The sequence below is a fragment of the Lolium rigidum genome, chromosome 1, assembly GCF_022539505.1.
Source record: "Lolium rigidum isolate FL_2022 chromosome 1, APGP_CSIRO_Lrig_0.1, whole genome shotgun sequence".
In the NCBI taxonomy this organism is placed as follows: Eukaryota; Viridiplantae; Streptophyta; class Magnoliopsida; order Poales; family Poaceae; genus Lolium; species Lolium rigidum.
In genome coordinates this window covers 156,361,580-156,376,177 of record NC_061508.1, presented here as the reverse complement: position 1 = coordinate 156,376,177, position 14,598 = coordinate 156,361,580, and the positions used below count along the sequence as shown (strand labels likewise).

The 14,598-nt window shown below is 45.0% G+C and overlaps 2 protein-coding genes and 2 long non-coding RNA genes across 7 annotated transcripts; 3 read left to right on the top strand and 1 right to left on the bottom strand.

Moving 5' to 3' along the window:
- Positions 1-1,367: 1,367 nt before the first annotated feature.
- Positions 1,368-9,794, bottom strand: LOC124683519. The gene is made up of 3 exons (XM_047218021.1): positions 9,202-9,794; positions 8,998-9,098; positions 1,368-2,245 (listed from the first exon to the last, which is right to left on the bottom strand). Exons 1-3 carry the CDS (start codon positions 9,792-9,794, stop codon positions 1,539-1,541), a joined length of 1,401 nt encoding a protein of 466 aa, XP_047073977.1. The 3' UTR covers positions 1,368-1,538.
- On the top strand, positions 3,838-5,861 carry LOC124683537. 2 transcript variants are annotated; one of them, XR_006996736.1, is made up of 4 exons: positions 3,838-3,987; positions 4,074-4,157; positions 4,243-4,774; positions 4,858-5,861. It is a non-coding gene; the product is annotated as an uncharacterized LOC124683537 (long non-coding RNA). The 2 variants fall into 2 exon arrangements; XR_006996733.1 differs by having other exon boundaries at positions 4,243-4,921; positions 5,032-5,861.
- LOC124683549 lies at positions 5,880-7,532 on the top strand. 3 transcript variants are annotated; one of them, XR_006996741.1, is made up of 4 exons: positions 5,880-6,208; positions 6,378-6,540; positions 6,687-6,743; positions 7,320-7,532. It is a non-coding gene; the product is annotated as an uncharacterized LOC124683549 (long non-coding RNA). The 3 variants fall into 3 exon arrangements; XR_006996739.1 differs by having other exon boundaries at positions 6,687-7,022; XR_006996738.1 differs by having other exon boundaries at positions 6,687-7,532.
- Positions 9,795-10,867: 1,073 nt separating the features above from the next.
- On the top strand, positions 10,868-13,245 carry LOC124683528. Its single transcript, XM_047218030.1, has 3 exons — positions 10,868-11,289; positions 11,402-11,524; positions 11,693-13,245. Exons 1-3 carry the CDS (start codon positions 11,068-11,070, stop codon positions 11,792-11,794), a joined length of 447 nt encoding a protein of 148 aa, XP_047073986.1. The 5' UTR covers positions 10,868-11,067; the 3' UTR covers positions 11,795-13,245.
- The last annotated feature ends 1,353 nt before the right edge of the window (positions 13,246-14,598 follow it).

Below are 14,598 nucleotides of genomic sequence, written 5' to 3'. Positions count from 1 at the left end.
TCTAGGCAGCACAAGCCTACCTACGTTGTTCATGCGTTGCTCGTGCTTGAAGCCTTTTTGATGGCGAGCAACGTAGTTATCTTAGATGTGTTAGGGTTAGCATTGTTCTTCGTATCATATGCTGTCGTAGTGCAACCCTTATACATCTAGCCGCCCTTACACCTATCTTAGGTGTAGGGGCGGCACCCCGCTTGATCATTATTTAGTAGATCCGATCCGTTACGGTTGCTCCTTGTTCTTCAAGGATTAGTTTAATATCCGCAATAGTTAGGCCTTACAAAGGGTTGGAGGATCCAGCGGCGTGTAGGGTGTAGTTTGCTAGCCCTAGACAGGATGTTCCGGGGATCAACCTCGTGTTGGTTTTTAGGCCCTGTCTAGGATCGGCTTACGATCACCGTACGCGAGCGCGAGGCCCAATCGTGAGTAGGATGATCCGATTATGCGGTGAAAACCCTAAATCGTCGTAGATCGCATTAGCTTTATCTTGATCAAGCAGGACCACCATATATTCGGACACCTTGTACGAATCATGGGTGGATCGGCTCTTTGAGCCGATTCATAGGATAACCTGAGAGCCGATCGAGGCTCGTATTTAATGTTTACGTGTATGCCATGCGGGGAAACTAAGCGAGGCATCATCCAACACCTTCCCGGCCGGTATAGGTCAGGTGGCACGCCCTTGCGACAAGCATCGGACGTGTGACCAGAAGGCTTTGCGGGCCGTCGCTCTGAGGGACTGGGGCCAGCCGCAGCCCTAGTTGTTCCCGGCTCTACGGTGTTGCCAGTCGCTGCCCGCCGGTGGGTTTCTGACCGCAACAGCCGCATCCGAGAAGGATGCCGCCGACAAGGCTCGGGCGGAGGCAGAGGAGGAGGCGGTGGCCATCGCCGCCGTCCGGGAATTCGAGGCGCGGGAGGGCAGGAGGAGGCGGCGGCCATCGCGTTCATCCTATTCGTCATCCTTGACGAATAGATGTAGGATAGATGTAGGTATGATCGCAATGTATGTATGATCCGTAGTATGATCAATGAAGATGAACTTCCAGGGGTTTTAATTTTTGAAAATACGGGGTGAAATACGGGGTCTGCTAGACGGAATGGCTCTTCCGTTAGCAATTTTTCGATACGGGGCGAAATGCGAGCGTTATATGGGGCATAAAAATACGGGACCTGTTAGACATGCTCTTAGAAGAAATGAAGAAGTAATCATCCTCGTTAGCTCAAGTAAGGATTTCTCGTTTAAGTTTCTCTAGCATAGGTGTAAATCATGAATTCACATATATTGCAACCACACAAACAAAGATTCATTCGGATTGGTAAAAAAGCAGTTTTTTTCTGAAAATGGAACAAACAAAACCACGTTATACTACAATCAATCAAATTAATGTAGGCTCATATTAACATTTTCTTTGAAACTTGTACTCTATTTTTTTGTGGGTACACATGTAGCACTATATCTTCAAGCCGACAGCCAACACGGAGTACAAACCAACATAGTATAGTAGGTGTACATACACAGAGAAATACATGCATGGTTCATGTCATTGCGCGGCGCTGTCGACACGGTAGATGACGACGAAGCACGGCAGGATGGCCCTCGGGTTGGCGACGAAGAGCTCCTCCAGCGTCCCGTACGCGCTGCTGGCCGCGTCCACCTCGCCGGCCACCGAGTCGAACGGCGCCTCCTCCTGCTCGCCGTCCTCCTCCCGCCGGACCTGCCCCGCGATCACCCGGCACACCAGCATTGCCCGCCACCCCGTGCTCGCCGCGTGCGGCGCGCCGCAGTCGTGCGCGCGGCCGCTGCTCGCCGTGGAGCGCACGCCCAGCGGGTGCGCGCCCGCCCAGGGCGCGAACCCGTGCCTGATCGCCGCGCACACGCCGCATGCCATCGCGCCGTTGTCAGTGCCGTCGTCGGCCGCGGCGGCGGAGCAGAGGGAGGATGAGCCTTCGGCGCCGAGCGCGCATGCGAGGCCGGCGGGGTGGAAGCGGAGCAGCTCATTGCCGTCGGCGGCGGCGCGGCTGGTGGTGCCGGCGGAGGCGGAGGAGGAGGTGGTAGCAGCGGCGGCGGCGCGGCAGCGCGCGCGGACGGCGTCCCGGTAGGCCTCGAAGCGCGCGACGGTGCGCGGGCGGTTGTGCACCTTGAGGATGCGGTCGATGAGGCAGATGGGGCGGTCGCGCTTCTGCCAGCTCGACTTGAAGATGATCTCCACGATGTTGCGCCCCGAGTCCTCCGGCCCTAGCTCCGACACTGCATCATCATGTACCAATACCATGCATGCAAGGTGGTCAGCACAGCATGATTTTGGATCCCAGAAACCACCTAAATGTTGATTTGAATTTGATGGAAATCTAGCAGAATATTTTAAAATTTTGCCACAAAAAATGATCGAAATTGTCTACACCAATGTAATGGCTGGCATATTTTCAATTTAAATGAATGAAATTTCCGGAACTTACACTTGAAAGTAGGGGTGCAAATAGTACGGATTATTTCGAAGAGTTGGTGAATACGGTCACGGATATGTATAGTAATTCATGGATACAGAAAAGGAAGTGGTTTTACTAATATCCATCCGTACCTGTATTTCAGGGTTATATCCAGAAAGTATCCAGCAAAACATTCGTCAACTAATACCTCCCAGCCGCCTTAGGATAGCTAACAAATTTGTGACATCTGTCTATTCCCCTAATATGCTAGTCATATTTTCAAGTAAGTTAATTTCGAGTAAGATTTCCGCTATATCTCATTTCAATTTCCAAAGCCACATCTAACACAATATCTATCCGCAACCAAACTGTAGTCGATACTTATTTATAACTGACATGCTCCAATTTCGTCTTCATATCTGCACACTGTTTGCTTTGAGTATGAAAAATCATGGTCTTGGACATGGTTTCACTACTAGTCAATTACAATAAGTTTTCACCCTAACTCAGTGGCAAGCCCACCCGAGTTCGAATCTCCATCTCACGGTAATTTCGCACGAAGGAGGGAACTTTAAACCGGGTTATCATCCTAGCGTCCATCCACGAAGAGAGTCTCATCCTACCTAATAACATATAGCCAAGGGAGGAATCATTCTCCCGTTGGTCAACGTTTTTAAGTTGAATGTGGCAACCATGTTGACCCCTCTGCTCGTTCATGAAGTAACTTTCGATTATCAAGTAACAAGTAATAAATTAATCACTCCATAAACTGTAATCACATGGTTCCTCCAACCCAGAAGCTCACAGACCAAATCCTAGTAGTAATTGAGAATAAGTAAGTGCATACCCCTTTGCCCCATTCCAGAGCCCTCCACGATGCCCCTTTTCGTTCGCGGAGGATTGCTTGGTCGATTGATTGTTTGCCGCACCGTGATTGGCTGGAGCTGAGCAGGACCGCAGGTGCTATACCCGCCTGTACACTGACCGTGAGGGCCTTATTTACACAGAGGCCCACCTGTCATTATCATGGTATGTCTGTATTTTGGTACATGTGTTTTTCTCTGCACCTCCACGAGCTGCCACCGCAAAAGCAGCTCGTGCCATCGTGTTGTGGCTCCGCTAGACGTGCCTACGCGTTGATTCTCGTTTGGCTGTCCCTGCATGTAGGCCCCCATTTCCCCGGGCCCAGATTGTCATTATCTTGATGGGTCAGCGCATGTGTGAGGTGGTTGTTGTCAGTGGGTCCGGTGGCAGGCCGTATGGCGCTAGCGTTTTGCTGGTTTTGTGTTGGATTTTACCCGTCGCTCTTTGCCAGTGGACCCTCTTGATCGCTGGGCCCGATTGTCTGTCTCCTTTTAGCTTCCAAGGCATGTGCAGTGGAGCTATGTTGTTCTGCGCGTATACATAGGCTTTTTTTTGGCCTTTCTCTCTGCCTCGTTCTGTCCGAGAACCAGACCCAGAGGCAAGCATTTGTTCTCGTGTCCTCTTCCTCGAGCTAGAACTGCGCCGCCGCCTGATCTCCTACCAACTGCTGTTCCGTGTGGCATGGAAAGATTGGTTGAGGTGTGTTGGTATCTTTTAGAGATTTGTTTCCATGTTCTTTTTGGCCTGGTTCCTTCTTTGTGCCTGATTCTTTGTCACCTTCCCAGGCAGCTGTTCGTCACAAGGTAAAAAAAAAGCTCGTCACTACACTGCATCACTGCTTCCTGCTTCATTCGGCCGTGATTCATGAGGTATAGTTCTTCCTTACCTTTATTTGTTCGGCGTCTCTTGTAAATTCTTCCGATGGCCTAGCCTTCTCAATTTTTTCCCTTCCAGGTCGGTGGGGTTTGCTCCGTCCGCCGCGTGCAGCTTCATCATCCCTGCACATCTCTCTCTCTCTCTCTCTCTCTCTCTCTCTGAGTTATGCCAGTTATTCCTCTAGATTCCTTTACGGGTCCTTGGCCTGGTTGTCTGCGTGGTCTGATTCAATGGTACACGTTGCAGTTCATATGTTTGTTGTAATGTCTGTGAGGTGACAATCCTATTGTAAGCGCTTAAGCTGTGTTTCTATTCATTTACTGCGCACGCATAATACATAGGTTCGTTGGCTTCAAGCTTTCATGGAGGCACCATCTTCTGGTTCGTCATGCTCCCGAAGCCACGACAAGGAACCACATGCCCAAAGGTTTCTGCAGTTTTTTCCTCTATATTATTTTGTTCTTCGCTTGATTTGTTGATGCTTCGATTTCAATAATTATAGGTTACATTAGTTGAACTCTTGTTCCATGTGAAACCGAGTATGGATGTTCACATAATGAACTGGCATTGCTTTTTTATATTTGCACTGACACACATTCTATTCATTGAGGTTAGCTTTTCTATTGCTTTTGTTGTTGATTATGCATCAATGTTTCACCGCTACTTGAAATTTTCTCAATACGTTTACTGCAGATTCCTATTTTGGATAGGCGTGGCAGCTGCTCGCGAAAATGTCTTACTTAAGCAAAATAATAAGGTCAGAAGCAAAAATGCCAGATTCGTTATATGTACGATGCATGCTTTGAGATCTCCCATCGATATTTTCGAAGGTTGATTGATGCCTTTGTCTATGCAAACCAAATTCAGATGCACTACAAGCAGATCAAAATACTTTAGCCATGGTGAGATCATCGTCTTCGCCTTCAGTTCATCCAGGAAATTTCTTGTACTATTAACATGCCACTACAGATTTTCCATAAACTGACTGCACCTTTATTCTGAAATTATTGTATATATCACATTATCACCGAGGGGGGAGGGTTGTTGCCATATGGTTGCCATACTGTAATTATCAATCCCTGATTTTTTGTTCATTTGGAAACTTGTGCTATAGTATGTTTGTTTTACCATCACCATGATTAGCTTTGGCCTTCACAGTGGTGGTGGTTTTTGTCCTGTGAAACTTACCATAGATCAGCGACTGCATATGGCATATGATGCTCAATACACATACTAGAATTATTGATTCTGCTATAGAAATGAAGTGCCATGGTTTATGCCCCTGCAGGTATGTAGTATTCCTACAACTTGACTGGTTTTTTCTGTTTCTAGCATGTTCGGATTGTACTATTGGCATGGATTTATATGAAACTCGTTTGTCTTCTAGAATAGATTGACGTGGAGGCTTTTCCTTTCTTTCTTTTGCTGCAACTTTAGATTGACATTTCTGTTCTTACCTTTCTTTGTGTGTAAGTGGTCCATACAGATCTTGGATACTCCCTCTGTTCCCTAATAGAAGACATTTTGGCAAGCTAAATCAGTTTTCCCAAACGTCTGGTATTAGGGAACAGGGGAAGCAGATCATACTATGCACACGATGAAAGTATTGCAGTTTCATGTTAGGTATGCGGGTAGTGTCATATTACTGAGCGCACCTGTTAATAAAAAACTAAAATATGATATTAATTAACACTTGGAACCCTGTTTTCAGTTAATATGAGAGCCAATGCCGTAGCTATTAGGATTTGTGCAGCTTGTGCAATCATACTGAATGTGACCCCAGGTTGGATATGTATTGTCTGAATATCCTTGCTCTCCTTTAGCTCCTCTGCTCAGTACTGTTACATTTTTTTGGGTGTATTTGACTGATTTTTCTTGTGTGTATTTCTAATTCTTCTGCTCTTTTGAGTTTCCTGGAGAAGGTATATTCATTTTTGCTGATTCAATCAGTCCGTACCTCGGAAGATCTTGGCATGTTTAGTTATTATTTGCAAATCCTACATCAGCAGCATTGGAATGGTTCACAGAAATTTTTATAATGCAGGTAGGTAGTGCAGCTCTTTTTTGTTCTTGTACATGTCTTCTTGACGCATTTTCTTAGCGTTAAGATTAGCTAGAATTTTCTGGCTATATAGCCTGTCCCAAATTTCGTTGTGATGTTTCGTTGTTGACATGTAATTGATCACTGAATGATACCAGTCCAACTTTTGCAGCTAAAATGAAAAGCTCCATGTGGAGGAAGCGATGCTGCTGAGTCAACTGAATGGATCATGATAACTAGCCCTGGGTTTACTGAAGAAGTTGGCAGTTCACTTATGACCTCAGTCTCTGGAAAAGCTGCTAGGACTTACAAGTATAAGGCTAAAGGCAGCAAAGGTGGACCTCTGTCCCCTACATCAAATGGTGGCACATAGAAAATTCTTGCTAGATGAATCTAATAATTTGTTTCTGACCCTTCTTTTAAACATCAGATATGTTCTCCCATACAAATGGTTTAATGCATGCATCTTTGTCTTTTCCAGGCTCACTTGGCAATCCACTCACTCCTGTTGTTTCTTGCTACTATGAAAATTCGTTAGGTTCATCTCATTTCAAACTTTCTGCAATCTGCTTACCCTGACTGTTGTAATCCGCCATGGTATTTTTCTTAGATCTGGCTACATCATCTTGTCTGATACTAATTCATTTCAATAGCTATCCTCACAAAAAAGAAAAGTAAAGACCTTCCAAAGTTCCCGAAAAAGGCCTGGCATCTCTTTATCTAATGTTTGTTCAGGACTGTTGACCAAACTCGTTAGTTTACTCAAGCATGCTAAGGACGCATTGTAGATTTAAACAATACTGCAGAGACATTAGAGGTATGGATCTTTTTCCCGTTAAAGCTGGCATCTTCAGTTCTTTTTTTGACAGCTCATATATGGTTTCTAACAATTCAGGTTTAAAAAAAGGCCATAAATGGCATTAGAAACGTTTTTAAGGAATTGGGCAAATAGAAAAGAAGCTTAAGAATAGAATCCGTGCGAAGTAGTCTTCATCTCCCCTCATTTCTTAACCATCTATGCATGTATTAATGGTTCAAAATGCTAAGCTCGCAACACTGCATGGGTTTGGATCAATTATAAACTAACTTGATATAATGAAATCTGGATTTGCAGTATTTTGGTGGCCTTAACAGCTCAACATTCTAGCTGCGGGGAAGAGGCCCATCAAGGACTTGAGGAGAATGAGGAGATGGCCCCTTGCACCGGTCCGAGCATATCGCCTTGCTCACGGAGGTGGCATACCGATTAGATCACAGTGACATAGTGGTGTTGCAAAATCAAGATGACACGGTGGAAGAATAGCAATAGAAACCACCGATTGTAAAGAAAAGAAAAGAAAAACAAGTTTAGTACACCACTATAGCTGCCATTGTATTGGAATTGGGACACACTCCTCCGGTGAGGAGGCGCCCCAAGGGGCGCCCCAACCACTAGTGGAGAAATCATGTGCATGCATGTGGCAGGCATGATCGATCTAACACCGACAGTGCAATCAAAGCACCGAGATCGATCTTGGAACAAAGCGTCGTCGACACCTACTTAAGCCACCGTGTTAAGGCGATGTGCCTCTGTCCTGTGACCCAGGACACTTTGATTGACCTATAAACAGACGAAAAGTATGTACACTATACCAGTACTAGTACACAGATCATTAACAAAAAGGTACAGTACCAGTGCACCCAACATTCAACACATGAGTCAGCTGCAACAGCGCCAGTTGATCGACACATTGATCTTGTTCACGAGAGGAGCATGGATTGAGGATGGTCCCAATGTATTGTACGTGTATGTTCATGTTTCCCTTTCAACTGGTACATGGAACCCAAGTATTTTTCCTCCTTTTTCCAATTTTTTTTCTCTCGAGGATAATTGGTAGCAGATGGATGAAGGTCCAATGTGCCACCAACCACTATAAATTTCAGCTACTACTGTGCCACAGCATGGCTTAGTTCTTGGGACCCCATTAATTGTGCAGATTTTCTTCTGCAACAACAGTGTGATTAGCTGCTTAATGTGTCTGTGTGTGGTGTCAAGTGTGATTGTTTATTAGTCATGTGCAGTATCCTACTCCTGCGTGCATGCCAACACTGGCCACCCAAAAGATACCATCATTGATTAATCAGTAAGCAATTTTAACCTACTACTACTGCCCTTTACCAAGTGCAAGCAACATGTACGTGTAGATACCCTTTAATTTGTTAGTATTATCAACCCAATATTGTATTAGTCAGTGGTATAGGTTTGTGCGCAAGACAGTAGCTTCCTTGTAACCCACAAAAGACAAGGAAAAAAGAGAAGAAAAAGGGATGGGGTTTAGCTTTGGTGAGCAGGCAGCATCTTCCTCCCCTACCCCTTCTTCCTGTCTCCTATCACTCTCACGCACACACACACATGGCAAACAAGGGTGTGTGGAAAAATTGCTAAACTAATCCACCCACTAAAGCACTTGATTTGTGTAATGTAATACAAAATCAGTGTCCATTTTGATACTACGTGGATCCAATGGGTGCCATCATTTAATCATGATTAGCCCATCATATTGACCAATCAATAATTAATAATTACTGCAAAGATACAGATCTCTAGACCTCATTGTAAAGCTAGCTACTACTCTATCACAAGAAAATCTTCAACGCATGCGTAGTTTTGATCTTCACGGTTGATGGAAATCAAATATATACTGCATACGACCTTTTTCACAACTTATAATCACGCAAAAATATAAACAAAGGAAGCAGTTCGATTCTCCCATGGATTAAAAATTACGCAGAAAACATGATTGAGCACGTACCGGCATGGCGAATGGCCTGGTGCTGCTCCAAGCTCTCGGCCTTGGTGAACACCTCGCCGCACTGCGAGCAAGGGCACAGCTCCCTCGGCCTCGGGTACCTCCTGATCATCATCATCACCGATTAATTATCAGCGATTATCACTCACTAATGGCGTGTATTAGTAACTGACAAGCGAGCTAACTAATGAGAGGGATTAAGCTGACCTTGACACGGGCTCGACGTTGATGGCGCGGCACTCGTAGCAGCCGGAGAGGCCCCTCAGAGAAGAAGGATGGCCGCCGCCCGTGGACGACGACGACGCGGCGGCAGCGCGGTTAGTGCGGCGGGACGAGCGGTTGAGCGGGGCGGTGTCGCGGTGGTCGACCGACGCGGCGGAGGACGCGCCGTCGACGGCCACGTCGCGCATGGAACAGAGCGAGGTCGCCCACGCGCCGCCCCCGCCGCCCGTCCTCGTCAGCGCGGCGGGGTCGTGCACGCGCGACGCCGCCGTCGCGCTCCGGCAGCTCAGCAGGCTCTTCAGCTGCTCCCATGAGGACGGCGCCGGCGCCGGCTTGGCGGGCGCGGACTTCTTGGAGTGCTGGCGACGGGGACGGTCGTTCTTGGCCGCGACGGGGCTCTTCCTGGACGCGGCGCGACGGCTTGGCGTCCTCGGCGCCGGCGAGAGCGAGGGGGGCAGCGGCGATGGCGGCGGCTTCTTCTTGCGCTTGCCATGGTGCTGCTGCTGTCGCCGGCGGTCCGGAGTGTCGGTGGCGGTGGCGGTCGAGGAGGAAGGCAGCAGGAGGCTGGAGAGCGCCATTAATGAAATGAAGCTATTGCTAGCAAGTAGGCGCTCCCCGTCCGTAGCGTTCGCGATTTAACAAGGCGAGAGCTGACCTGGTTTATATCAAGGCTCTTCCCCGCTCTAGGGCTCTACCTCCCATTGGGCCCATCCTAAAACACAAGATATTGAAATGAAGGAAAAAAGAATAACCAACTTTTTTACTTATTTTTAGCACCACATTTGGATATTATGCCCAGTGGAAATCGTGCAGGAATTAAGAAGTAAAGTGTCAATATTATTTTTTAAATAAAGTTTCCTTTTTAACAACCAATACCACATATATATATATATTGCATACCTAAGGTGTACGTACACTGATACGTGTATATATATGTTAGGTATGTGTAACTTGCATGTGTGTATGTTAGGTATCTACGTATGGTGCCCGGGCACCTAGGAGCACCAGTTAATTTACCTATATATATATAAGCTCAATTGGGGCACCTAGGAGCATGGGCACCAAACGTGTATTGCGTACATACCTGGAGTGTACGTGTCTAAATTACACATACCTAAGGTTTACATACCTAATATATACACATACAAGTTACACATACCTAACATTTACATACCTAACATACACACATGCAAGTTACACATACCTAACATATATATACACGTATCGGTGTACGTACACCTTAGGTATGCAATATATTAGGTATGTATCACTTGAGTATGCATATCTTAGGTATGTATACCTTAGGTATGTGTAACTTAGGTATGTATACCCTCAGGTATGTGTACTACAAAGCAAAAATACGCGTATCTACGTATGGTGCCCGGGCACCTAGGAGCACCAGTTAATTTACCTATATATATATATATATATATATATAGAAACTCTATTAGATACCCTGGGTATAGAATAAGTATTCTGCTCCCGGGTCGATCTAGGAGCCGTTCGCCCCATCCGGTTTGGATCGAACCTACTGGACGCGACGCGTTACACCCTACCGCTTTGTAGTTTTGTTTCTTTTTTTTACCCGACGGTTTTTCCAATATCACGGTCGTGGCCTCATTTGGGAGCTAGCCCACTAGCCAGACGCATCTGCTTCTTCCCCGTGGCTGGGTGTATCCGGCGGCGAGCGGTTCGGAAATCGAATCTAGACGCGGCGGCGAGCGGTTGCGCGTCCTTCGTCCAGGGGGTGAGCACCAGCGAGCATCCGTCGACTGTCTGCTCGGCAGTGTCGTCGTTGGCTGGCCGAATCAGCGTCAATCTCGACACGGCGGGCGGCGTGTGGCTGCAGCGATGATGCTGGCGGCATCAGCATACTGGTCAGGCAGCAAGACGGGTCCTGGATGCGGTGGCATCGGCGTCGTGGTCCGACAGCACAGGGGTTCGCGGCTGCGAGCGGCACCGGCTTCATGTCGAGGGGCGGGCGGCGCTGCCGGTGGCATCTGCATCGGGACGAACGGCGAGCGGCCTCAACCTTGGTCTTGGTCGTTTCACGGCGGCGGGGCACGACGGAAGGTACAATGAGCGCTTGTCCGTTTCTGGTCGTTTCTTTATTCAGAACTAGCAAGGATTATCCGTTCGTGTATGAACCTGTTTTAGGCTGAAGCTTTGTTATTTTACACTGCAGGTATCATGTGTTATTGGCAGATTCACATTGGTTCTGTGTTGCCACAGAGATGGACTAGAGGCATGTTCAAACAATTCAGAAGATGCACCAGAGCGATCTACTTGCTGGTGCGAGTGCATCAAGGTAACTAGATTCTATGATATTTCTACCATGTGCTTGTGATATATCTGCTCTTATATGGATGCGTTTGTTTTGCTTACCTTTGTCGCATGGTGGGTGATGTGCTGTGCTGTGGGTGACCTCATCTGTGGCTTCATCGCCGCCACCCCCGACCTTGCTCTCCGGCTGCAGCCATGGTCCCTGACCTCAGATTCTCAGTTATACCTTTTCGTTTGCATGAAAATTGATGGTAGTGTCAGTGAAAAATGCATGGAAGTTGGTTTGACCTGTTAGTTTCTTTGCTTCGAACTTTGATCATGCTCCCAGCCTTAGTAGATTTGGCCTTACGGACAAATATAGGTTCAGACATTCAGTATGCCAAATGTATTTTAAATCTGGGCAAATTACTACAGATAATATTCCAATTTCTGGCCATTGACCATAGATGGCATTTTATTTTGTTTTAATGTTTTTATTTTATGGGCATGAGGCCATGAATTATGTAGCTGTATATGGGGCCATTCAGTCATGCATCAAACCATGACGCTAGTTCTTATTTTTGCATGGGTGGTTCTTATGTCTCTTTGCCAGCAAGAACTACATGGACACAAGTTATTTTATGTCGGCACTGAGAATTCTTGCATTGACATAACTTATACTACAAGCTCTGCGGAACCTTGTTTTAACCCAGCTTATCATGATAAAACAAAGCTTAATTCCTCCTTTGTGATTTGTGATGATGAAACACATCGTCTATCCATATGGTAGCTTATGGTTTAGGGTGAGATTTGGACTTTGTTTTGATTCAGCAGGCTGCTTATGGTCTGGTAGTTTTAGAGGACTATTCTTCAATGAGGATATACTAAACATGTCAGAACTCTACTCATGACAGCCTGATGGTGAGTTAATTGTTAGTCCCTAAGTGCAAATTGCAAATATGCTCTTAAAAAAACAAATTGCAAATATGTTTCAAGCTTTCCATAGAGACCCGTTTGCGCATTTTGGTTGGACGGTTTGTGTTCAGCAGTAAGTTTACTTATAACGGGTTTTCTCTTCCATTGTGCATCCTTTTTTCGCTTCGTAATTGATCAGTTTTACTTGACGTAATTTTGTTGCTGTAAAAAGTGAATTTGAGATAAGTATTTCTGCGTAATTTTTATTTTTTTTGGCTCCAGTCTAGTGCTAGTGTGCACGATTAGCTAGGTTCTATGTGAAAGTACGAAATTGAAAGCAATTTTTACTGGTTGTTTAATGGCATTCTGAAATGCATTGTGGTTACGAATTATTAATTAAACGAAGCTCATACATAGTTTTTTCTGCTTGAAGTTTCAGTTTTCTGATACCTTGTTTCACTTGAAGCGTTTATCTTGTTTGGTCTATGTTTATAATCAAAACTATATAATATGTCTGAAAGAATATTTTGCAACCCTAGTAAGCTTAATTATCTTTTACTCTTGATCTATGCTTGAAAAAAATCATTGTTTATGTACTGCATTGTCACACCATCTTTATCTGAGTTGAGCTAGCTTTCGACTAAGCCATCTTAAATAAGTATATTTTGCAATTGCCTGGTGTATCCACTCTCAAATATACAGAGTTTATTGTATATTTCGTTATTCCGCGGCACAAGCACTGCCCTGTATTGTTAGTGATTTAAATCATCTCAACACTGGTGGGAGGCTGCTTGGAGGGTGTAATCTTTTTCTATCATGTTCTTCTTTACCGATATAATCGGACTGCAACCAGGGTACAGCGCTTGCTTCTTTCTTCGCCCCTGGTACTCTTCAGTACCACCCCATCTCTAGCAATTTGGATGAGTAAGTGATGGTTCTTTCCCCAGTTTTGCATCATATTGCTTCATAATTGTTAAGTTTTACTCGACGTAATAATTGTTGCTACAAGAGATGAATTCTGGGATAAGTTATTCTGCATCTTTTTAAATTCTTGTCTGCAACGTTATCTCCAATCTAGTGCTAGTGGGCATGCTCAGCTAGGTTCTATGTTAAAGTACCAATATTTGTGTATGCCTAGTAATTACAACACTATGAGACAGAGTCGGAATTTGTGTTTGATACTGTGCAGGATTCATATGCATGCTGGGATAAGTATTCGTGGGGAAAGGGTTTTTGGGCTGTTCATCCATTGCATCTGTTTTTTCCCATTAGCTGTTTTTCTTGTTGTGTGAGATGTAACATTTTGATCCATCGTGCCTTTTTTGAGCTAAGGTTATGTTATTATTTTTCATTTTCTAATTTATGTTTAGCTTATCAATGCATTTATTTTAGACTAGAAGCTTATCAATTAACTAAATTCTGAATCTGGATGTCATGTCTTCACGTGCATCAGTCTATAGATTGCTTGGGTAATAAAGTACGGAATCGTATGACAGTTCCTGTAGAACTCAATCTATTTATCTGTATTGGAAGATTATATTCTGAATTTTGTAGTTCAGCAGTAGCTAGGTCCCATGTACCGGTGTATTTAAATATTTTGGCAACACTAGCATATTTTACACCTTTTGAGGTGTGCTGGTTTAAACTAATGTAGATGTTTAAACTCTGCGTCTTTTAATTGGAGTTATGTATTGTTAATTGCCTTGTCTTGGTGTATGAAAGCAACCTCTGTTAATAAAAATATATAGCAATTATTTGTATCATTGTAAGTTTTGACCTTTTATGTAATGAACAAGGTACATGTGGCGCAGCAAAATTTTATGAAATTTCTCTAATAAAATACCTTAGGTACATTATGTGTTTTTCGTTTCCTTGTGCAGCTAGTCATTGGCATGTTTTGGGAAAGCATGTTACTGATCTGGATGACCCCACTTCGGTTATCTTTGAGCGTTGTTGGGCAATGGAAGAAACAGGGTATATTTACAATTGGATTTGACCCACCTACTGCTGCGTATGTCCCCCTCCATCGAGTGTCAAATGAATTTCCATTTTGTGCATCTACTGATGTGAAGGAAGACGGTGGTAAGCAAAGTGATATGAAGCTGCAGTTCTTTTGTCAGGTTAACATGACTTATGCGTGAGCTATAGTTATCTCTGACTTGAATTGCGTATACACTAGTAGCTTCACATGTAATTACTGGATAT